The 24,658-nt window shown below is 39.7% G+C and overlaps 1 protein-coding gene across 3 annotated transcripts; it reads left to right on the forward strand.

Moving 5' to 3' along the window:
* The first annotated feature begins 293 nt into the window (after positions 1 to 293).
* Gdap1 (ganglioside induced differentiation associated protein 1) lies at positions 294 to 22,376 on the forward strand. Of its 3 annotated transcripts, none has more exons than XM_042270765.2 (6): positions 294 to 512; positions 839 to 1,153; positions 14,469 to 14,642; positions 15,892 to 15,986; positions 17,349 to 17,463; positions 18,843 to 22,376. In XM_042270765.2, exons 1-6 carry the CDS (start codon positions 473 to 475, stop codon positions 19,223 to 19,225), a joined length of 1,122 nt encoding a protein of 373 aa, XP_042126699.2. In that variant the 5' UTR covers positions 294 to 472; the 3' UTR covers positions 19,226 to 22,376. The 3 variants fall into 3 exon arrangements, with proteins under 3 accessions (XP_042126699.2, XP_015849063.2, XP_042126700.1); XM_015993577.3 differs by lacking the exon at positions 294 to 512 and adding an exon at positions 2,362 to 2,554 and having other exon boundaries at positions 911 to 1,153; XM_042270766.2 differs by lacking the exon at positions 294 to 512 and adding an exon at positions 2,362 to 2,409 and having other exon boundaries at positions 938 to 1,153.
* Positions 22,377 to 24,658: the final 2,282 nt, after the last annotated feature.

Below are 24,658 nucleotides of genomic sequence, written 5' to 3' on the forward strand. Positions count from 1 at the left end.
CTCCAGACGTCTGTATCATGTGCCAGGCACTAGATCTTACATGGCAAATCTTTGTTTTATATATGTATATATATAAAATATGTAGCATATCTATATCTATCTATCTATCTATCTATCTATCTATCTATCTATCTATCTATCTATCTATCTATCTATCTATCTCTCATGTGTACAGGATACAGCAAAATGCCCAGAACATAGTGCTCAGGTAATATTTGGTAGTGAATTATAAAGGAACTTGTTTCACAGCACTATTTGTATAAATTTTCTGAAAGAGACACTTTGTGAATTTGCTGTGATTACAGATTTTAAGAGCTATGCAGTTATAAGTAGCATTAGAATATAGAGTGAAGTTGTCCTGATTTATAAAGGGACTATTTTAAGGTAAATGGGCTTGTGAATAGTATCAATGTTGATTGTACTATCTTATATATGTACTCAATTTTCACAGAAACCTTACAAATGAAATAAAATGATCTCTCAGAAATGGAAAAAGCAGGACACAATCCCAGGTATTTCTTTTATAAATGTCCATACTTAACCAAAAGGCCATTTTACAGTGCCGTTGTTGATTTATTCATAAGATACATACCTTGTGACTCCATAGTAATATCTTCTAATGAAAATTCATTGATACTTAATCCAATTGCTTTGCCCACTAGAACATTTGCACCAAAGTAAAAGCCCTTGAAGTCTTGCGAAACTCGCGTTTTTTGCCCAAGCAACGTGCAAAGCCCACAAGTAATTTGCTATCATCATTTTTCCTTGCCCTCCAAACTAGACAGTCATAGTTTAGAAATTTTCCCTACCTAAAAATTCATCCCATTACATCACGCAGGTAACTTCTCAAGGGCCTCTCCAGACCAGGCGCCACAGCTTCCTTGGCCTGAAACTACATTTCCCAGAAGCCAGTTCGTCTGCGGAGCGCGTCCTTCCCGCCGCAGGGGGCCTTGGGAAACCAAAGGACGCGGTGGAGAGCTTCCCTGGCGCGAGGGCCCACCGGCGAGCCGAGGCTGCCTGACCCCCGCACCCCGAAATGGCTCGCAGGCAGGACGAGGCGCGCGTGGGCGCGCCCCTGAGGGCGGAAGGCGGGCCGGACGCGGAGGCCAGGCTCATTCTGTACCACTGGACGCACTCCTTCAGCTCTCAAAAGGTAACGGCCAGGAGCCGAGGGCCGGCGCTCGGCTTCAGCACCGGGACAGCTCCCTGGCCGTGGCGGCCCGCGGGCCTCCAACCCGGGGCCTGCAAGGGTGGGGTGCACCGAGTGAGGACCGGCAGAGGCAGGAGGACTGGGGAAGGCAGTGAGGCAGGCACCATCCATCACTCGGGAGGCGCCGCCGAGAAGCGTCCCACTCAGCATTTGGCCTAGAGGTTTTGCCCTCTTGAGCTCTGGGCCCTGGAGAGCCAGGCAGGAGGAGAGTGCCTTCCTGCAATCCCCTAATCCTCCTGAAAAAAAAATTATATATATATATATATATATATATATATATATATATATATATATATATATATATATATATATATATATTATACACACACACAGAGTCATAGAGTCGTAGTTTTTGAGACAGGATCTCAAAGCGCAACCCTGGCCAACCTAGAACTTGCTGTGTAGACCAAGCTGTCCTCGAATCTGTGGCCACCTTTCCTTCCACCTTGGCTCCCCTACTGTTGGGATTGCAGTCTTGGGTCACCTTGATAGTTCTTCGTTTTTTGTTCCTTTAAAGACAGAAGTTAGGTATTTAGCCCAGAGACAGAATCCTTGCCTAGCAAGCTCAAGGCCCTGGGTTTGGCAATCTCTAGCACCAGAAGAGGGGAAAAAAGACAAAATTATGTGAAGACACTACCCCAGCCAAAGGGAATGAAATTGCTTTTATTTTCCCATGCCTGCATTCTCTGGCAAAGGTCCAAACATGTATTTGTATTGAAGGTGGTCCTGTAGCGGTTCAGCTAGAGCTGGAGTTACAGGCCCTTGTCAACCACTCTTGTGGGTGCTGGGAATCAAGCTTGGGTCATCTGCAAGAGCCATACATTTTCTTAAATGCTCAGCCACATCTCCGGCCGTCTGTTCCAGGGTTTTTGCCTGGGGAGGATACATAGTTTGGTTTAGGGCACAAAGGCCACCGTGATGAAGGAGAGAGAATGATTGTAATGAAGACAGAATAACTTTCCCTCCTCCCTTTTTCTTCTATAATTTATAGAAGTAAGCTGCCAGGATGTTTCTCATTTATTCCTTCTAGCAACAGACATCATTAAATGAACATTTCAAGTGCTGCTAGCTCAGGAAGCCAACCAAGGTGGCTTAGCTGAATCCAGAGGCTTTTAACTGAAAACGGTAGTAACCCCTGTGAACTCTTCCAGGTGCGCTTGGTAATTGCTGAAAAGGCATTGAAGTGCGAGGAACATGATGTAAGTCTGCCCCTGAGTGAACACAATGAGCCTTGGTTTATGCGTTTGAACTCAACTGGAGAAGTGCCTGTCCTTATCCACGGGGAAAACATAATTTGTGAGGCCACTCAGATCATTGATTATCTTGAACAGACTTTCCTGGATGGTAATGTTAAGGCTATTTGTGATTTCTTGGCTTTATTTTCAACATAAGCCCCGCCCCCAACCTCTCCCCCTCCTCCTCTCTTTCTCCCTCTCCTGTCTATTTTATGGTGGTGGTTTAGTGATTTAAAAAACTTTTCCATTTCCAGAAGTGCACAAATATACACCTATCACAAATTTCAAATAGGCCAGTGCAAATGTTAATGTCAAAACTTTCAAATTCACTTGCAGAAAACTGCAGGTATGTGGTTCCAGTGGTGGTAATTTATTAACCTTAAAGTAAAATTCATGATGTTGATCCTTAGTATATATATCGAAAATAGATTTCATCTTAGAAACAAGAGGAAAAGAGGATTAAGTATTAGAGAAGAGGGAATAGATTGTTACTATGGGTTCTTGGTTCTAGTTACTTCTGCATAGTTTTTAATCCTTTCTAAGGAATTATAGGGTTTAAATATGTGTCATGTTTTTAATACTGATCATTTATGGTTGCTTATATGTCAGGCATTTTATATTTCAATTTTAGCCAGTTGTCCAGAGAGGTCCTTAGAAGCAGGTGTGGAATCTGAAAGAAGTGTAGAAACTAGTCATTCCCATTTTGCATGGGAGGAAAGAGAAATAGAGGGTTTGTCTAAGGTAATGTAACCATTTTATGGCAGGGTCTTTGGTCTTCAGATGTACCGTTTCCTGTTTCCTATGCCACGTACAGATTGTCCTGCTTGTTTTTAATGACAGCCCTTTCAGGTCAGCTGTAACTTAGTGACCAGACTAGGTTGACAGAGCAGACATGGCTGACCACTAGCAGAACCGAGAGCAGAGCGTAGGCTGTGCATTTTCTTCAGTTCTCTTCCAAACAGCAATCTATGGGTCATCCAGCTGCTTGCTACTGTCCTGATGCTAACCCAGCCATTAAGGTCAGCTTATAACCCCAAATTAAGGAAGCTGTGGAAATAAATTAATGGGCCACAAAATGTCTGAGGTACCTAGAAGGAAAATGGATATTAGACCTAATGGAGGAAATAGATTAGGAACTCATAATCTTATCTAGGTGGAGAAGTGCCATAATTTTTAATTTAATTATTTTAAGTTAATTTATTATTTATTATTATTAATTTAAGTTAATTATTCAGAACTCTCCAGAAATTTTAACTGAAGGTGGCCTTGACCTAAACCAAATGGCGTGAAGAGCTACTTTCCTTTCATTACTGGCTACCCATATATGTCTAGATGCTGGGGACTGTGCTGAAAACGGAGACTAATTGATTTAAGAAACATTTTCTCAATCTGGAGCTTTTTGGAAATGGATAAGACTATTAATAATTTGTTATTCTTGAGAGAAATGATTAGAATAATAGGAACAAAGCAAAAATAAATGTGTAAGAATTCTATTTTAAATGACCAAAACTTTAAAAAGATAGCTTATTTTTCATGTACTATATATAACACCATGTTACATGTATTATATAACATTATCTATCTATATATATGTGTCACATATATTATATAACACATGAGAAATAATATATAAACCTTGCTTCAACTAATACAACTTGTATCATTATTCCAGTTCTTCCTTCACATTTGCTTATTCTCTTCTTTACCTCATATGAAGCAACACTTTATAGTAAATGTTAATTATAGCTGGTTTCTTAAAATTTTCCTTAGATTCTACTTTTATAATATAAAAATAATTTGCTAAGTTATATAAACCACAGCCAAATGGGAGGAAAGGGGTTTTGTTGGTTTGTTTTTGAAGTAGAATTTAAGCTCAGGTTGATCTCAGATTTGCCCTGTGGAAGTAACTCTTTCTTTTGATAACTTTGTTGAACTAGATAAAGCACTGGTGAGTGATAGAATGGAAATGTGAAAAGCATGGCTTTAATTCTGGTTGAGCTTCTTTAGTGAGGGAGCCATTAACTGCCCTCAACACTGGCCTGATGCTGCTATTCACTTGTTGAATATTGTTTGTAACCATTGGACTAGGTGATGCAATTTTGTCATGGTAAGATAAAACAAATCCAACTAACTCTTCATTTTCTTCTCTCCCAGGGGAGTAGTTACCCAACTGGGGAAGATTTAAAAAGATTAGGACTTCAATAGTTTGGAGCAGATATGATGACAGCCAGACCAGTTTGCAGGTCAAGATAGAATTTACCTCAGGATGTAGAAATTTAAACAAACAGCAAACATGAGCATTGCTGCAATTATAATCCAGACAGTTTATCATTAAGAACTCAGGGGAATAAGAAAAGAGCCATGCTATTTGTCAAGGAACAGGACAGATGGAGTACCAACCTTGTCAAAGTCTATTTCTTCACCATCAGCATTGACATCATCTGATAGATTATTTACAATGCAGAGTTTCAGGCCTCATAGCAAAGCGAGTGAGTTAGGATCTTGTTTGACAAGAGGCCCAAGTGATTTATGTGTGCATTAAAACTTTAGACGAATGCTATAAATTACTGTGTCATGCGCAAAGCAGTGCTGCAAATTACTCTATCTGGCAAAGTTTTAGAATGGATTTCCAACTTATTTCTTTCTTTTCCTTTTTCATCCTTCCAAGTTGGAGAACTACTTTGCTTGGAAAGAGGAAAGAGTGAAATAAGAGTTGGCTAGTTCTGTTTACCTCTGCAAGTGATAACATTGCTACAGTTAAAGAAAAAAACTTAAAATTTTAAGTTTTTATGTCTGTCAGTAGAAGGAACTAATTTAAGTTTTACATTGTTGGAGAATATTATAAATACCTTTTAAAATGTGTCTAGTATGTATAAACCATGGTTTGAAATGTAGTGTATTTTGATTCAAGAAGAACATTTGCGATTATATAATGTTTTTATGGAGTAAAGACATAGATATGACTAGAGATTGGTAAGTAAAACACATCTGCAGATGAATTAATAACACACTGAAGAATATTGATGCATAAGTTTATTACACAAAGATGACCCTCCAGCTACAAACTCTTATTTTATTTATTAATATTTAGATGACTTTTAAATCACTCTAAGAGCTGTGAGGTCAGAGACTATCTCATTAAAAGCTGTACCCTTATGCTTCCTTTAAGTAGGTACTCCAGAGTAGATATTTGATAAATAATTTTGAATGGATAAAATGAATGAATTATGGGAGGCCTACCCATTTCTCTGTGGGAGGCCCACTCCCACTTTTCCCCCAGGGTACTCTAGAGGAGTGAGGAGTGAGAAATATTTAGATAGAAAGATAGAGGGGAGAGAAACAGACAGAAACACAGGATAGCCTCGGGAGGGCCTGGATCCTTATCCACTGGCCCCTTCTTTCTCTTCTAAAGGGCCTTTTGTAGGAATGCCAAGGGGTGGAACAAAAGACCTCCTCCTAGCACAGCCAAGTGCAGACCCTTCCAATCACCTGGTAACCACATATGTGGTCAAGTCATCCTTTAATGCAGCCCTGCTTGGGTAAAGCAAGATCAGGTATCACTAGGTAACTCCCTCCCATTGTGGGAGGCCTACCCCTTTCTAAACAGAAACAAAAGGAGTGGAAACTTCTGGGAAGAAAACAGAAAAGCTCCCTTAATTATGACACCTTCACTTAAGTTTTCCAGGGGCCACTGAGACCATAAAATTGTATTCTGAGCTATCATAAAAAGAGTTCAAATATATCTGAGGGTAAAAGAATAATAAAAACTTCAAGATGCTTCTAATGTGATTGACTTGATTTATCCTTTAAAAATTAAAATTTGTCCCGACTAGACAGATATTGATGGAATAATAATTTCTAGTACATATTTCTAGTACATATTTACACTTTTTACAAACTTACACTCAACATTTACACTTTATATATTTACAAGTAGCATGAATATCATTATACATATTTACACTTTTTACAAACTTATGTTCAAAAGGAAACTCTACAGAGCTATTTTACAAACTTTTGCACATATCTAAAAGAGATTTCTTAAAAGTACTATTTATATTATTCTTCCAACAAGATAGAGTATGCAAATCATGAGTAATTACCATACTGAGCTATGTTAAAGTTCTTAGAAAAAACTTTCTGCACTACTATTAGGAACCATCTTTCATAAAGGAACCTGCATTGAAACGGAAGCGGTGTGACTCCAGGTTCCATTTCACCCTAGCTTTTCTGGAGAAACGTCAGCAGATATGGTATTATTAGAGCTGACATTTCTTTGTTCTATACACCTCACCAAACTCAGGCTGCCATCAAGCTTCTGAGGGTACAATTTCCCCATTCTTATTTATTTATTTTTCTCTTTCTTTCTTTCTTTCTTTCTTTCTTTCTTTCTTTCTTTCTTTCTTTCTTTCTTTCTTTCTTTCTTTCTTTCTTTCTTTCTTTCTTTCTCTCTCTCTCTGTCTCTCTTTCTCTGTCTCTCTCTCTCTCTCCCTCCCTCTCCCTCCCTCCCTCCCTCCCTCCCTTCCTTCCTTCCTTCCTTCTTTCCTTCTTTCTCTTTCTTTTCTTTCTTTCTTTTCTGGAGCTGAGGACCGAACTCAGGGCCTTGCACTTGCTAGGCAAGCGCTCTACCACTGAGCTAAATCCCCAACCCCTCCTTCTTAATTTTTTTAAAGCTGCATCTTAAGATTGCCATGAGCTCTTTTAAAGACGCCAATGTTTCTTGCATCTCAAACACAACCCAAGTTTCTTATTTGCCCATAAGTTTTTTTTTTTTTCACACCTAAAGCAATTTCCCAGTGTACAGATAGCTTTCCCCTTGACTTGAGAAGCATTAGCATCTTAATTGCCTCCTGACAGGCATCACCTGTTTTTTTTGGGAAGTAAAGCTAAGCTTTCTAGCAGCACTTGGGAAAAAGCAGTATTTTTTAGCTGAAAAAGCAGAGTTTTTGGGCAGTGCAGTGCTGGCAGTATTTCTCTTGGTCTTTTTGTTGTTCTATTATGGGGAACATTTGAAAGTTTTTGTCCCAGTCTATCTGCCTTTTCTCTGGGCCTACTTGCCTATGCTGCCTTGCTTTTATGAACTGCATTTCCCACGCTGCCTTTCTCTGTAGCGTCATGCTGTTACATACATTTCCCAAGCTGCCTTTCGGGTCTGGGAGAAAACTCACCTGTGGCCAATTGTGGGCAGCTGCTTTGGCATGGGAGGTTTTTCATCTTTCCTAAGCTCATATTAGGACACCTGCATTACTGTTTGACAAATGTACCTCCATAATCAGATTTTAAGAGCTTTTTCAGAGAGATTTTTTTCCCTGATAGATCTTCTACTTGTCCCCACTTGTCCCCTTCCCCAAGATAGAGTTTCTAATACCTGGGCTGTGGCTCAGTTCCTCTGCTACCTGCTTTTCTGTTCTGCGGGTAGGGATTTGTGTCCTGGTTCTGTATGGCCAAATTTTGCCTCAGCTTTTCCCGTATTGCAGCTACTGCTAGGAACTGAGGCCCTGCTTTTTTCATTGCAGGGAGGACCCCAAAGCCTCCACTGCTTCCTCCGTGCCAGCAGCCCCTCTTTGGGTCCTGTGTTGCCTCTGCTGCCGCAACCCCCTAGGGAGAAGCTGCCCCTGCTTGGCTTCATGCCTACACTCTCTTGGGCATAGGCTCAGGCCGCAGGGGGTTCTGGCTGCTGGTTTTTCAATACTAGCTTGAAGGGGAGAAAGGACTAGCAGAGAGAATTTGCCATGTTTCAAGAGATTTTTTTGTTTTTCTTTTTCTAGGGCAATTGCAGATGATTTTTCCCACTCTGATAGATATAGTTTCTAGGTGAATCTAATTTTGCCCTTATAGGAAGAAAAGAGATCTGAGAAGGAAAGACCAGAAAAGCTTCCAGTTTTTGAGAGAAAGATTACTAAGTTTTTTAAGTCTTTCAATTCCTCTCTTGTCTGTCTAAGGGAACCCCCCCCCCCCCAGGGCTTAAAGCTAAGCTATCCACAGGCCTAAAGCTTCCACAGGAATCTTTTCTGCCTGTTTTCTTTCATAATATTTTTTCATGACTCCAATTCTTCCCAGAAGTTTGTGTTCATAGTCCCAAGAACACAGCTCCTCTGTCTTCTTGCTTTACTATCTTACCCTAAGTTTTTCTACATTATATTCCTATATTCTACCATATCTTCAGTTTCTTTTTACACTACATTCCTACCTTACATTTACCCCCTAGTTTTTATAGATAGAAATTAAGAGGGAGAGAAAAAAGAAAGAAACCTAGATAGAGGGAGATACTCGCTGCAGCCTAACTTTTCACTTTGGCATTTCCTTCAGCAGCCTTACTTTATCTATACTCCTGAAAATAGAATACCCCCATCTTCATTATACTACAAAACCAGACATGCCCAACTGCTTCCTATGGGACCCCCAACTCCTTTTCTCCAAGTCCCTGGTCCCTGTTCCTGGCGCCATCTGTGGGATATTTGATAAATAATTTTGAATGGATAAAATGAATGAATTATGGGAGGCCTACCCATTTCTCTGTGGGAGGTCTCCTCCCACTTTTTCCCCACGGTACTCTAGAGGAGGAAGGAGTGAGAAATATTTAGATAGAAAGATAAAGGGGAGAGAAAAATACAGAAACACAGGATAGCCTCGGGAGGGCCTGGATCAATATCTACCGGCCCCTCTGTCTCTTCTAAAGGGCCTTTTGTAAGAATGCCAAGGGGTGGAGCAAAAGACCTTCCCTTAGCACAGCCAAGTGCAGACCCTTCCAATCACCTGGTAACCACACATGTGGTCAAGTCATCCTTTAATGCAGCCCTGCTAGGTAAAGCAAACTCAGATCTTACTAGGAAACCTTTGTGGGCCTCCACAATGAAAAATTATTGAAATATATGTTAGCCTGGATGGGGCTTTCTAGTGGTATTTTATTGATTGATTGATTGAAGTTCTAAGCATCAACCTATAGCTTCATGCATGCTAGACAAGTACTCTATCACTAAGCTATACTGTCAGCCCCCAGTGATGTTCTTTTAAGCCTCTTTCTTGACTTGAGTTTAATATACAAATGAATAAAGACATTAAAGAAATGGTATCATATTTATGAATGATGGAAAAGCTAAGATCATTGAAATGATAGCTATCTTATGAAATGTCTCTTGTGGAATAAGAATAAACCAGAAAACTAAGATAAAGTTTGATAAGATTAATGTAATGTGAATTTTGGTTTTAACAATTAGTAGCAATTAGAATGGGTAAGAGACATGATAGTAAGTTGCCAGGCTACAGCGGTCTCAGGTTGTTTTTAAAAGTATTAGTTCTCTCCAGACTGCAAAAACTGTAGTGCTCTGCATCTTAAGCTGGTCTTAATATTTGCTATTTTGTCTCTCTACAAATGAAATTTAGAGGAATGGCAGGATGATAATAACTAGGTTTTATGAGGTGCATCATTTTCCATGCTTATAATAAGATCTCTTTAGGTATAGTTATTTAACTAAAGGCCAAATTTGTGAACTGGTGACCTTGATGTTAGTTGCTATCCTTTATTAGCCAGTCACTGTGAATTATGCTAAAAATAGCATTTTGCTCAATCATTTTGTATATTGATACTCATATATTTGCATCTTGTGCTTTTGGGATATCTGCTAAATAATTGGCAGTTGTACAGAAGAAATTTGAGTCAAGACACTTTTTAAAAGTCTTAATCTAAACTACTGATTATCTAAGTTGGATAATAGCTAGATTTGATTATTATTGCTATTATTACTTTTGAAAGCAGGTTCATGGAGATATGAGTGATATTCCCAAGGGCAAGATGTTGGTTAAGGACAAATTCAGACTTTCTCATTTATAACTGCTCATCCTAGGGCTGGCTAAGAGTGCTGTCTAGATCCATTCCCTCAGGACCATTTAGCAGGGTTTAATTAGGTGCACACTCTTGGGATATGCAGAGATAGTTCAAAGACCTCAAATCATTAGAAGCTCGTTAGTCTTCAAAGACATTTTCTATCTATTAGTTTGACAAGAACCTGCCCTTATATATGCATATGGTGTTATATTTAGTTTTGTAGATTGTTTTGTGTCCATGATACATTTTTCAATCTGGCATATAATGAAGAAAATTATATGAGAGGAACACATTTATTAAGGTAGGTGAGATATGACAGTGAGCAAATACAGGAATAGGAATAGGACAAGGTGAATAAGCATACTAATGAGGATGTTTAAATTGAACTACTTCTTGTAATACCCTAACTCTTCCAGTAAAATTTAATTTGGTTTTAACTAGGTAAAAAGCAAACAAACAAAAAACCCAAAAGATCATTAAATAAGTATAAAATACTAGAATATATGATACTTATTATTGCTAAATATCTCAGTGGTAACCCAGAATCCTGGATGTTATATGGTGTTTTTATGATTTGATATATAATGACTCCTTGAAAATCATGTCTGGTGTCTTATGTCTATCATTGAAAATATTGTTAAAAAGTAGGATTTGGGGGCTGGAGAGATGGCTCAGAGGTTAAGAGCACTGGCTGCTCTTCCAGAGGTCCTGAGTTCAATTCCCAGCACCCACATGGTGGCTCACAACCATCTGTAATGATATCTGGTGCCCTCTTCCGGCCTGCAGGGATACATGCTGTATACATAATAAATAAATCTTTAAAAAAAAAGTAGGATTTGGTTTGGAAATAAATTATCCTGGTATAATATTAAAATAATATAGAAATATGATTAGGAAATATAAATTCAAAAACACAATTTTGCCACTATATATTGAAATTTAATCATAATATTAAAAGAATATCAATTTGAAGTCATCATTTTATTCTATTTAAAACATTTTATAGAATTATTTATTTTGCTTGTGTATTTTCTATGTTTGAGTGCTTTAGGTACTTGGAGTACTTGGAATTTAATCCAGGGCCTGGTAAATGACTGGTGTATATTCTTACAGAACCATACTTCCAGCTCCTACTTATTATGCTTCAAGTCACTAGACCTGGCTGCATTATTGCAACTTTCCCTCCAATGCGTGCACCTCCTTTCATCACCTGCTTTTAAAAACTCCCCTGACTGCCTTTCCTGACCCATGTGCTTTGTATTACTCACACTCCTGCCTGAGGTAGAATTCCAAGAAAAAGCATTTTTAAAATTATTGTTATCATGACACTCTATGGAAGAGTTAGAAAATAAAATAAGATGAGATTGAGAGGGAGGATGTGTATGATTCAAGAGAAAAATAATTGCCTTGTGCTTGTCTGAGTACTCACTACATAGCCCACCCTGGCCTAGAACTCACCATCATCCTGGATTAGCCTTCTATGTACTGGGAATGCAGGCATGTGCTACTCGCTGGGCTTGATTGTCTTTTGAAAAAGTTTTCAGAGGTAGTGAATGCTGTATGCTTTGGTGTGAAATGAGGTGGCCTATGTGACACTGGCCAGGGCACCTGTGAAGTACTTAGGGAAGGGGAGCTGGGAAGAGGACATGGGTGCAGTGGGAATCTTATTCTGTGCCTGACAAAGAGCTTCATCAGATAGTGGATACCAGTGGGGCACTGAATAGAAGGAAAACATGCTCATGGCTTTAAGCATTTGTTCTCCTTTGAAGAAGTCAGGCTTATCCAGATGGATCATACCCAGAAAACACTTCAGTGTTACTGTTCTTCCTCTTGTTCACCTTTCTGGGAAGGAAGTGCTATGTTCTTTGGAGAAAGCAGCAGGGCCTGGCACTAGAAAGCAGCCCGACATAGGAGCCAGGAGCCATAAACTTGTCATTTGGGAAGCATTCAAAAATGTACTGTTTATGGTTATTAACCTGAGGCTCCTGGACTGCTAAGGCAGTGTTTCTTCGGGTTTTTGGATCCCTTTGTCTTAAAAATTATTGAGGACACTTGAGAGCTTTGGTTTATGTGGGTCAATATTTACTATTTAGAAATGAAGCAGAAAAGTTTAAAGTCCTAGATCACTCAATTGTCAGGACTATCACCATCCCACTAGCTGTCAGTGTGACAGAGCCAGTGTGTTTTATGAGGCCTCTAGAAAGCTCTTTTGCAGCTGGAGAGGTAACAAGAATCAAAAGCCTTCAGCACCATGCCGTTGCTGTAAAAAGTCTGGAATTTGTGAATCCCCTAAAGTGTCGTTGGGAAGCCTGTAGATCCGCAATTCACACGTTAAGAACTAAGTTTCTGGATCCATGAGCAGAAGGAGAATTGAGATCTTAGATAAGTGTAAAAAGTGTCTTTAATTTTGCTTACTTCTAACAGGACTTTGTCATTTTTTATTACCAATACAGATAAACCAAAACAGTCAGGAATGCAGTAACTTTGTTACCAATAGGAAATCACAGATACGTCCCTAGCATATTAAGTTATTATAGATATCTTGATACTTTTAAATTAGGACAGTCATCGTAACTGATGCTGGATATTAATCATCTTTTAAAGAGGTATACATGTTAATGTTTTATAAATTAGAATTATTTTGTCTTATATTTTATGCATTTAAGGACATTATTATTTTGAGACTAGGGCAGTAGCACATGCAGGGGTGTGAGTGCCTCACCATTTCAAAGCTTCTGGCTTATTGTCCTCGTGGAAGTGGATTTGCTGGAGAACTGGTAGTATTACTGAGATCCTGAAAAGTCTGTGTAAGGAGCTAATTAAGGCATGTGGTGTCGAGAGGCAGGGTGTGGTATAGGCTGCATCACTGTGTTGTTTTCATATGGGGTCTGTAATGAAGTGTGTGGTTGTCTGAGTCTGTGTCGGGGAACGTGGTTCATGCTTTGTCATTATTCTAAGGCAGCCTTTAACACTGTGCTGTCGAGCTGGACATCAGACAATTGCCTACTGGTGTGAGGAATTATCCATGCTTTTTTCTTAGAGAGTCAGAAATTGCCCTCTCTAACCTGAGCCAAGAAACGAGTGAATGAGGAATATCCAGGCTTTCCTTGCACTAGTGTGAATGAGCTAGTTGGCATTTTTCAGAATCATTTGAGAGGCAGATTAGGAAATGATTCTGAAGGAACTTAGCCCTGACCTTTGGGTCTCATTCTTCATTCTCATTTTATCTTTGTGGATACTCTTTGAAATATAAATTCTTAAAATATATGACAATATAATAAGCAGAGCATTGTTTTAGTAATCAGGTGACATTGTTCTTGTTCTGCCTTTAATAGCTGTGGGATCCTGGGCTAACATTCCAGTAGCCATATCCTAGTATCTGTATTAAGTACCACAGAACTTCCCCAATGCAAATGTTCTAGGAATTTGGGGGTGTGACAACTTAGTATAATTAACCGTGTACTGAGTATGTGTCAAGTATTTATTGGGGTTGAGGGGTTTGTCAAAGAATGATATGTGCTCCCAGATCATAAGAGGTTTACAGTCTAGATTTTCACCAGCAAGTGAAGATTTAGGCAGAACGAATTTGCCAGGAGTAGATCGCTAACAATTTAAGGAAAGTGAAAATGGGGTTTTTAAGCAAAAGCCTTTCCTATTTTATATAGTTATTTCATAGTCACTTAGTATCACTAACCACTCTTGGTGTTAGTTGATGCATAGAAACGAGTGGTCCTTGATTATCTTCTTGTAATAAAAAGGAATTCACCTATACTCTGCCTTGTCCCAAAGGAACATGGATATTCATGAAGTGAGAAGATACAACTATGTACAAAGTGGTAGGGGCTATAGCAGAGCACATTCTGTGTTTTGTGTCATGCGGAGGAAGGCGCAGCTGAGCCAGTTGGGTGTCAGGACAGCAGGGCATGCTTCATGAGGAAGTGAGGGACTTGAGGGCCGAGCAGGGATTTCCAAGGTGGAGAAATGAGAGCATGCTAGCAGGCCGTGGTTTGGAATCTGGTCTGGTGCATCAGGCTGTTCCAAATGTTGGCTATCTGGGCTGGAAAAACTTCATTTTGTGAATGTGCAACTACAGTGAGATGTTAATGATGAGGCATTACAGGTTTTGCTTTTGGATGTAGTGTCTTATTTGTAGCCTTTCCTCCAGTGTGTGTATTTATATTTTCTATGTGTATTTTAGAAAGAACACCCAGGTTAATGCCTGATAAAGGAAGCATGTATTACCCACGAGTGCAGCATTACCGAGAGCTTCTTGACTCCTTGCCAATGGATGCTTACACACATGGCTGCATTTTACATCCTGAACTCACTGTGGATTCCATGATCCCTGCTTATGCAACCACAAGGATTCGCAGTATGTAAAACTCTTATAATCTGGGGATTGATTGTACCTGAAGTTTCTTATCATTTTGAGACTTGACATATCTTCTGGTCACTGAGAGAGGATTGGGAAATAGGATTGTCGAGTTTGTTTTATGACTGTGCATGGGTCTGCATCAATTTAATAACTTGTCAGGTCAGTCTGTTCCTCTGCCATCTCACTAGATACATAGTATCTAGTAGGCCTAATGTGTTAGCATTTGCTTTTGAGGCCAGACTTGGATAAAGCTTAGAAAAGTGACTGATGGAAAGGTAGAGAATGTTCTCCACATGTTCTCAAACAGATTGACTGACTGGAAGTCAGAATAGCTGGTACCTTCTTGGGTACATGGGCAACTGGGTTCACATTCCCGGTCCTTAATTGTTGTTTCATGATGGGGGAAGCTGGACTAGAGGATGTCTAGCCATCACCTCTGCTGGGTGACTGGAGATTTTTCTGAGATTGAGAAATTCTTCCTACTTCCAGCCAGGAGGATCTGTAGGGTCCACATGTGAGATGTGAGCAGAAGAGAGTGTGTTCTGCAGGATGGTTGGCTCTGTTTAGGAGGACAGAGTGGCACTGGTCATACTTGGGAGTGTCTGGAGACACTCAGTCCCGAGTCTTCTAAACCCAGAAGCCATGGTTTTCTCTTACGTGAAGTCTCACCTTGTTGTCTCATTTCTTCTTCTCCTTCCTTTTTGATACCTTTTTCTTCACCCATCTCTTCTTTCCTTTGTCTTCTTCCCTCTCTTCTCCCCTTCCCTGTTCCCTCTCCTCTTCTCTCCCCTTCTCTCTCCCCTGCCCTCTCCTCCTCCTCCTCTCTTTCCGTGTACTATTCTCTCTTTGCTTCCTAAGTATGTAGAATGTGATTTGAAACACAGCCTCTGACTACAGCTTTATCACCTATAGTTAACATTATTTTCAAAACCAGGTTTCCTTTCCTTTCATCAGAGAAAGTGGAAGAGCCACGGAAAGGTAAGGCAGTTCAGTGGCACAGAACTCAAAGGTGTCAAGCCTTGCTGTAGCTGCACACAGAAGATGCTCAGGAAGTCCTCGGACTGTGATAGGTGTGTTCTAGCTTCATTTTAAATGGGGAAACTGAGGCAGACAAAGTATGTCCAAGATAGCAGCAGGCTACCAGTCACAAAGCTCATAGTCTCATCAAGGTGTGTCCCCACATCTCCCTATGTCTGTGACATGAGGGGGAAATATTTTTCCATTTCAAAAATATTTTTATTTTCAGGCCAGATTGGTAACACAGAGTCGGAACTGAAGAAACTTGCTGAAGAAAACCCTGACTTACAAGAGGCATACATTGCCAAACAGAAGCGGCTTAAGGTAAGTGACCAGGCTGGCTCTACTTCACATCACTGTATTCTTTCTGGAAAAGAAGAATGCTGTTTCCAGACTACCCTTTACTGTTGTAGATCATTGGTGCATGTGATACCTGTGGCCTGTGCTCTGACTTTAGAAAGACTTCTGAATCTATTATAGCAGCATGTGAGCCTAGAGGATCATGTGCTTCCAGGGAAGCCTGGGCTACAAAGTGAGATACTGTCTCAGATACTCCCAAACAAAAACAAACTTCCTAACCAAAAAAAAAAAAAAAAAGAAAGAAAGATAATGAAAAAAAGAACTTTCTTTATTATATATTTGATAGTCGGACCCAGTGATAATTATCTGATAAGCAGATATTGAGCATGTTGGTTGCCATGGAGATGACAAATGTAAGTTTCAGTTAATATATTACAGAAATATCTCATAGCAGGTAGTAAGCCATTTTAAGGCCTCCATGTATTAGCTGACTTGCTGTACCCATCATAAGGATCATCAGTAATAGCCTCTCATTTTCTATTGGTTCTTTGCCCATGCCTAGGCAACACATGGAAGCTTTTCCCTTATCACACGTAGCAAATGGCACTTCCAACTCTCCCTCAACTTCCTACCTTCCTTATCCTCTCTTAGCTAAATGGGCTCAGAGTACATGCTTCCATAGTTACCTTTCTTACCTTCCAAAATCACATTTAGACTTCTTATATTCCTTCTTTCTCCTTTTGGTGTGTGCATGTGTTTCTGCACATTGAGACCAGAGGGGAGCATTAGGACCTTCTTCCCCTTATTTTTGAGACAAGTTCTCCTGTTGACTTGAGACTCACTGGTTTGGCTAGGCAGGCTGGTCAGTGAGGTCCAGGGGTCTGCCTGTCTCTGCTTCCTCAAGATGGGGTTATAGATTCGCGCCATCACTCCTAGCTTTTTAAAAACAGAATCTGAAACTCAAACTCTGGTCATCATGCTTTCAAGACAAGCGTTTTACAGGCAGAGCTACCTCCCTCCAGTGAGACCTGCTTTTTTCTTGCTTCTTTCATTAGTCACCTGAGACTTCTCAGCTTCTATTCTTGAGTTAAGTGCTAGAGGAGAATCTTCATGGTTCTCACGTTGTTTGTCCTTACTGGTTCACTGAGGACTCTTAGGAGTTGCTAGTAAGTACTGGGTCTGCTGCTGAGGTGATCTCACAGCTGGAGTAGTTCCTCATTTTTCTCTGACTTTACAAAGGTATTCCATATCTCACCATTGTCTAAAATAAACAGATTTTAATTTTAAAAGTGTGTACATATGTACATATAAATCTCCTTTGTGCTATATAGTTTTGTTGCTATTGTTAGCAGGCATAAATAGCTTCTTTTTTGGGTTGTTAATTAGTCAAAGCTGCTTGATCATGACAATGTCAAATACTTGAAGAAAATTCTTGATGAGTTGGAGAAGGTCTTGGATCAGGTGGAAACTGAGTTACAAAGAAGAAATGAAGAAACTCCAGGTAGGTTTTCATTGGCTTTCTTTTTACTGAAACACTAGGGGCATTTGTAGGAACATTCTTAGATCTCACTAAACATGTTCTGTAATCTGTTTCTGTGGTTGTTGTTTTTCACAGGCAGGTTAAATACATTATTTCATGCAGAACTCTAGCGTCTAATTGTAATTCAGTTTGTATCTATGAGAAATATGACTCTGAAAAGGGTTCTGCACCTTTTAAATGATGATTGGAAGGTGCCTACTGACCCAGTTCCACAAATCAGCAAATATAGTAGTCTGGTTGAATAACCTGAGTAATTGCTTGAATGCCCACACCAGGTTTTTCTTCACTTAGGGAGATAGTTTGAATTTAGAGTTAAGTAAGAGTGAGCAAGTGAGGATCTACTAGGTTTCCGAACACCTGTAGATTGCATCTGTGAGCTGCAACAGTCAGCCACTTTCCATATTCATACATGAGGCCATTTGTGCATCTTTACTGAAGACAGTTGAAGATGCTGTTAACCAGAAACTTCTTTCACAACAGGGACACAGCTGTGGTTTGATGGCTCTTCACCTGTCATCCCAGTACTTATAAGGCTGAGGCAAAGGCATTGGCATCAGTTCAAGGCCTTCAAGGGCTAGAGAGTAAGCCCTTGTCTCAAAAAAACTCTACAGACAGAGAAATGCATAAAAACAAAGAATGACCCCCTTCCACTTTAAGGAAATGTAACTATTCTGTCTCCACAGGGGTTGGTTAGTTTCAGGAGTCACTGAGGATACCATAGTCCATGGATGGTCAGGTCCTTTATGTAAAATGATTTGGTATTTGCATGTCCTCCTATATACTTGAAGTTATTCTTGATTACTTTTAATACACAATATAATGTGAAAAGCATGCAAATAGCTTTTATACTGTGTTGTATAAGGGATTATAACAAGAAACCAAGTCAGTACTTGCTCGGTAAAAATGTAGTGTTCTTTTTTAAGTGCTTTTGATCCTGCACATGCAGTTATTGGTATGGAAGGTATACGTAGACAGAAGTAGTGGCCTCTGAGTGATGTTTCAAACATAACTGTATGAATCTTTCTAAAGCACTCTGGTTGATTTTCTAAACCAGAAGTAAGTATGAGCCTGTCAGTTCCTCTGGATTGTAGGCACTTAACCTTCTGAGCCCTTTACAAAATGATAGAAAGTCCTTGAGCTCGAGTAGTTCCAAGTTTACTGAAGAACTTTTGTGGTTGATAGATGTCAACCGAGTCTCTTTTAGTTTGGGATAAATTTGCATTACTGGTACCCAAGCCAACACATGATCATCTTTTCCTTAGGGCTAAAACTGCAAATGGGAGCTGAGGTCTGTCTTTGTAGTATTTGTCCCTAATTCTCAGTTCTCTTTCTCTGATTAGAAGAGGGCCACCAGCCTTGGCTCTGTGGAGAATCCTTCACCCTGGCAGATGTCTCGCTGGCTGTCACGTTGCATCGACTGAAGTTCCTGGGGTTTGCACGGAGGAACTGGGGAAATGGAAAGAGACCCAACTTGGAAACCTATTATGAGCGTGTCTTGAAAAGAAAAACATTTAACAAGGTTTTAGGACATGTCAACAATATATTAATCTCTGCTGTGCTGCCAACAGCATTCCGGGTGGCCAAGAAAAGGGCCCCAAAAGTTCTTGGCACCACCCTTGTGGTTGGTTTGCTTGCAGGAATGGGATATTTTGCATTTATGCTTTTCAGAAGGAGACTTGGCAGTATGATATTAGCGCTTAGACCCAGACCAAATTATTTCTAGGTTTGTTGGGCTCTGTGGTAGCAGCTCATCCAACCATTCCACTAGACCCTCATCCACTCTTCCAGACCCAGTGAGGACTTATCCTGGGCAACTAGTAGAAAGCATAGTTTACATTACTCTTTGGGGAGTCACGTGGGGAAAGGAGCTAATGACATCTTTTCTTCCTTCCTTTCTTCCTTCCTTCCTTCCTTCCTTCCTTCCTTCCTTCCTTCCTTCCTTCCTTCCTTTCTTTCTTTCTTTCTCTTTCTTTCTTCCTTCCTTCCTTCCTTCCTTCCTTCCTTCCTTCCTTCCTTCCTTCCTTCCTTCCTTCCTTCCTTCCTTTCTTTCTCTTTATTTCTTCCTTCCTTCCTTCCTTCCTTCCTTTCTCTCTCTCTCTCTCTCTTTCTTTCTTTCTCTTTCCTTTTTTTCTTTTTCCTTTTTTTTTTAAATAGATAAGATGACTCATCTATCCCTAAAGCAAGCAAGTGAAAGGTCAAGACATGTAAATGCCGACAGGTGGGGAGCCGACCTTTAATGGGGACTGTCAGTTCATGTTCTCAGTTATTTTTTGAGTGATCATAGTTAAGAACAGACAGTAATAATAACCAGTGACTGTTCATAGCACTTCACCGGAGATTGCCTACTGTTCTGCGAGTTGAACAGTTACATGCTCTTCCCCTGGAAGTCAGATGTCACCTTTATTACACAAGACAGGGTTCAGACTCCAACAGGATGTAGTACTGCTTCTTCACCTTCCGCTAGCAGCTTCAGGCGTAGATTAGGGAGAGAATGGGAAAGGGAAGGAAGAAAGTGAGAGAACGAAGTACAGATAGGACAGGGTAGTAGACTATAACTTCCAGTGGCCTCCATTGCTGCTCATGGCCGCCTGTCTCCTTGGGAAACTTCACATACAATGTCCTTTGCTCATGCCCACTCCTTAATTGAGAACTCTTAGGAGGAGAGGGCTGGGAAGTTATTGGGGATAGTGTACTGGGGGAACCCTACATATCACATACAAAACACCCCATTTGACCTCAATTATGAGGCACACAGGTTGAGTTAATAAGATAAGTAATTTTGCACTTGACCATGGGATTCCTGTTGAAACATTTATGTCTATCATGTATATGAACAAGGGATAGTAAGGTGATCCTTATGAGATATGGTCCTGTAGACTCCTATGTTCAGTCCTGGGAGCCTTGGCCTCTACAGTTCTCTTTATGCATATAAGTAATATGTAGATGAATGTCTCAGGTAAATATCATGGCTTATCACTGGTAGTGGATACTTTGATGAGAGCCAAATATGTCCATTTTTATTTGAGATTCACAAATGTTTGGCCAGGCTTTGTGGGTTTTTTTTTTTTTTTTTTTTTTTTTTTTTTTTTTTTTTGTGATTATCAACAAAGCCTTAAAGAGAAAGAGGAAAGTCTAGATTAGCTGTTGACAGTTAATATGGGAGAGATAAAATATATAGCTAGTGATGCCCATCCATATTCACCCATATATGTTCAAGTATTTGGGGATCATCTCAGTCCATATGGAAGGGAGAGTTCTAGCATGACCTAGGAACAGCCCTGGTACTATGATACATGATTTGTGCTCAGGAAAAACCTCCTATTGAAAGAAGGAGGCAATTTGTGTGGAGCTGACTGTTAAGGCCTTAGGAGAAGCTTTGGGAGTCTGATGGGAGGCTTGTCTAGAGATGTGAACTCAGATCGCAGTAAGTGATAAAAGCCTGTTTGGATGGCCAGGTAGGCTATGCACATGGCCAAAGAGTGTACTGACTTTTTCATTAATAGAAAAATGTCATGACTAGCAAACAATGACTTTCTGATGCTAAAAATAATTATATAATTCCATTTTTATTCTATAATTCCATTTCATAATCAAGATGTACTAGAAAATAGAAAACCCTAATGAACTGGGTGTGCCCTGTTTATAAAAAGCACTAATAACACTCCAGTGTGAACTCAAATCAATGATAATGAATATACTTGCAGCTTTTTATGCTGTTTTAATTTGCCCTTCGTGTGTCATACAGAGTGTCTGAATTTGCTAGGTCATTGATGTCATTGTATTTATAAAAGAGCCATAGAATTAATTGACTAGTAATTCAGATTTTTTTTTTCAAGACAGGGTTTCTCTGTGTAGTTTTGGTGCCTGTCCTGGATGGAACTTACTCTGTAGACCAGACTGGCCTTGAACTCATAGAGATCCACCTGGCTCTGCTTCCCCAGTACTGGGATTAAAGGTGTGCGCCACCACCACCCAGCCATAATTCAGAATTTTTTATGTCACTCTGCTAGAAATAAAAACTGAGGCACAAAAAAATGTAACAACGGGAATTTTGTAAAAAACAAAAACAAAACAAAACTACAAAGGGTATTTTTACCTTTGAAAGGATTATTAAAGACTGACTTTTCTTTCAGGATATGTTATTACGGTATCAGGAAATCACTGGGAAACATCTTTAATTTTCTTATGCAGTTTATCTGGAGGCAGATGTGTATCAATGTTCAGGGTGAAGCATCCTAGCTTCTAATTGCTTTAAAAACATTTGTCTAGCGATAGCACCCTGACCACTAGATGTCACTGTTCACCCAGTAGTCTAAGATTGTGTTCCATTAGGCTCAGCATGTCTGTAAGGTTTCAAGTGAAGATAAACACTAATGACCTTAGTTTCTGGAGTGAGGGCATCTTCATCAAGATTATCCATCTGTGAAAGAGCTTGAGGCAAATGTAGTATTGATTTCTTATGCCTTCTGAGTGATGACAGCACTGTATGATGTCAAACTAAGGCGGTGCACAGCCACTGTTAGCCGGAGAGAAACGTTAATGCATCTTCTTCAGGATCATTGGTAACTGGCGAATGTGCTTCTCATGTAAAAAAAAAAAAAAAAAAAAAAAAAAAAACAGTATAAATACCACACTTAGAAAGTGCCTGAGGCACTAAAATGTTATGTTATCTATTTCCGTCTTCACACACATGTATACTATTTTATTGTTACTGTCATTATATGCCTTTTGGTTCTCAAAACTTGTGAATTGCTTGCTCGAGTTTTAGTAATTATTGCTATTGATGTCAAAGTTGTAGATGGTATTGTTGACTGTCATGGGAAAATCAAGATATTATTCTGTCTGTAAGATCAATAAAGTAATTTGAAAATAAATGTTTTCTGGGACACAAAGAACTAATTAAAAAATCATTTAAAATTACATATTTTCACTTAAAAGATGAAAGCATCTGGAGTGGGGATGTCGCTCAGGAGTGGAGCACTTGTCAACATAAGGAAGGCTTGGATTCGATCCCAGCACTGAAAAAGGAAGAAAACAAAAACTGTTAGAGGTAATTAGAGGAAAATAGGCAGTGCAGTTTTCAAGATGTACACTTCTAAGTCACTGAGTCCATTTAAATACACAGATTATGGCTAAACTGAGTGGAAGTATTGGAGAAATTATTTTGGCCACTCCATGTAGTTAAAAGGATATTTATTTAATGGTGTAATTCACAAATTAAGTAATGGGTAGGTCGCAGGGTCTGGGGAAGGTGTTACACAGTCCAGCGGTGTTCTCCGGAGCTCTGCACAGTCCACCTTCACCGTTCAGCGTCCTGGCACCGAGAGAGCACACAGAGAGAGCGCTGGACCATCCAGCTCTCAGGTCCCCAGGTGCCTCCCCTCACCCCGTCTCATAGGCGTGACAGTTGCCAGAGTATCAATGGGGGTTGGAACTTCCAGATCCAAGCTGGAATGGCTACCCACTACATGGAAGCCTAAAGAGTAACATTGATCTTGGCAATTAAAGTAGGTCTTTTGCAGCTGGGCCCTTAGATCACATCCATGTGAACATGGAGTGTTTAGTAGGTTTCGTGTATTGCTCTCAGGATAATTTATGTTTTGACACATACTTCTCTTCCTTTAATTTGGATTGTGAATGTACAAATTTGCCACCTGCATTTCTAACCTCAGCAAGCCTAGCTATCGTTTTAAATATCAAGTAGAAATTATTGTTACCCCGACTCAAGCAAATTAGGCAGAAGTCTCATTGTCCTTATCTTCCTTGAGTTCCGAAACAAAGCAAAAGTCAATACCCATGGAAAGCCAAGTGAATGTGTAACTCATCTCAGGGAAGAAAAAGACACCACAGTTAAAAAAAAAAAGCCAATTAATGCGATAGAAATAGTGTTTAGACTTAAGTTGCATATTATTTATATCAAATGTTGGCCATTTTTTTTTATCTGCACTAATGTCAGCATATCGTGCTTCCCAAATGCTTCCAAACAGTAGTTTTAGTAGGTAAGGCAGTGGGTTCTAAAGCAATTGAGTAAATTGAATAGAGTGCAAGGATAGTAGTTTGTTTTAATTATTTGTTACATTATAAGAATGAAACGAGATGAAGAGAAAGGACTCACTAGAGTTAGATAGGCATCACACCCAGGAAAGCTGTCTCCTTTGTCACTGATGTGAGCTGAAGCCTGGATTCTGAGGATGGAGGACTGAAGGACAGCTGAGAATGTAAAGGGAGTGAAATAGAACAGACTCCCTGGAAGGAGATGGCAGAGCCATGTGGACCTTGAGACCAAATACACATGTGATGGCCAGTGATAGACTCCTGTGTAAGTGGAGGGGTTATCTTATTCCCAGGTGCCTGGTCAGAAACCACATGGGGGAGCTTGTAGATGTTTTGTCTTTAGCTTTTACTCATCACTGAAACATCGGCTCCTCAATTACAGCATTATTGTGGTGTTAAACTTCAGTGTAGGGCTGGAGAGATGGCTCAGTGGTTAAGAGCACTGGCTGCTCATCCAGAGGTCCTGAGTTCAATTCCCAGCAACCACATGGTGGCTCACAACCATCAATAGTGAGATCTGGTGCCCTCTTCTAACACACAGGCATACTTATACATAATAAATAAATAAATAAATAAATCTTAAAAAAAACCTTCAGTGTAAGAAGTCAGAAGTATGGGTGAAAATGTGAAATTGTAAGTGAAATATAAGGTAAACTGTTGGGTTTCCATGCTAAGGGAAAAACCACATTATGCTTCAATACCAATCAGGTCATTTTGCAGGGGCGGTGGACATTGTGTATTTGTATAGATTTTTTAAATATGAGATTAAATTACATTTTGAATATAATAATTTGATAGTCAATAAAGTAATTCATGTAATCATTAAACACTTGCTATGTTAATAAGCATATGACATTTGCAGACATTCTGCATTTGTTATTTTAGTTTGTAAAGCATTTTTTATTAAGATGACTGAAAGCTGATTGAAGCCTTAAAGTCCATCTTTGACATGCTTCCTCCCCATCATTGTAAAAATGACCTCAAAGTTTATTCTTGACATACTTCCTCCAGCATTGTAAAAGTGGCCTCAACGTCCATCCTTGTTGACATACTTTCTCCAACAATGCCACCTCCTAAACTTACCCTACAGTGTCACCAACTG

This window comes from Peromyscus maniculatus, chromosome 2, assembly GCF_049852395.1.
Source record: "Peromyscus maniculatus bairdii isolate BWxNUB_F1_BW_parent chromosome 2, HU_Pman_BW_mat_3.1, whole genome shotgun sequence".
NCBI lineage: Eukaryota > Metazoa > Chordata > Mammalia > Rodentia > Cricetidae > Peromyscus > Peromyscus maniculatus.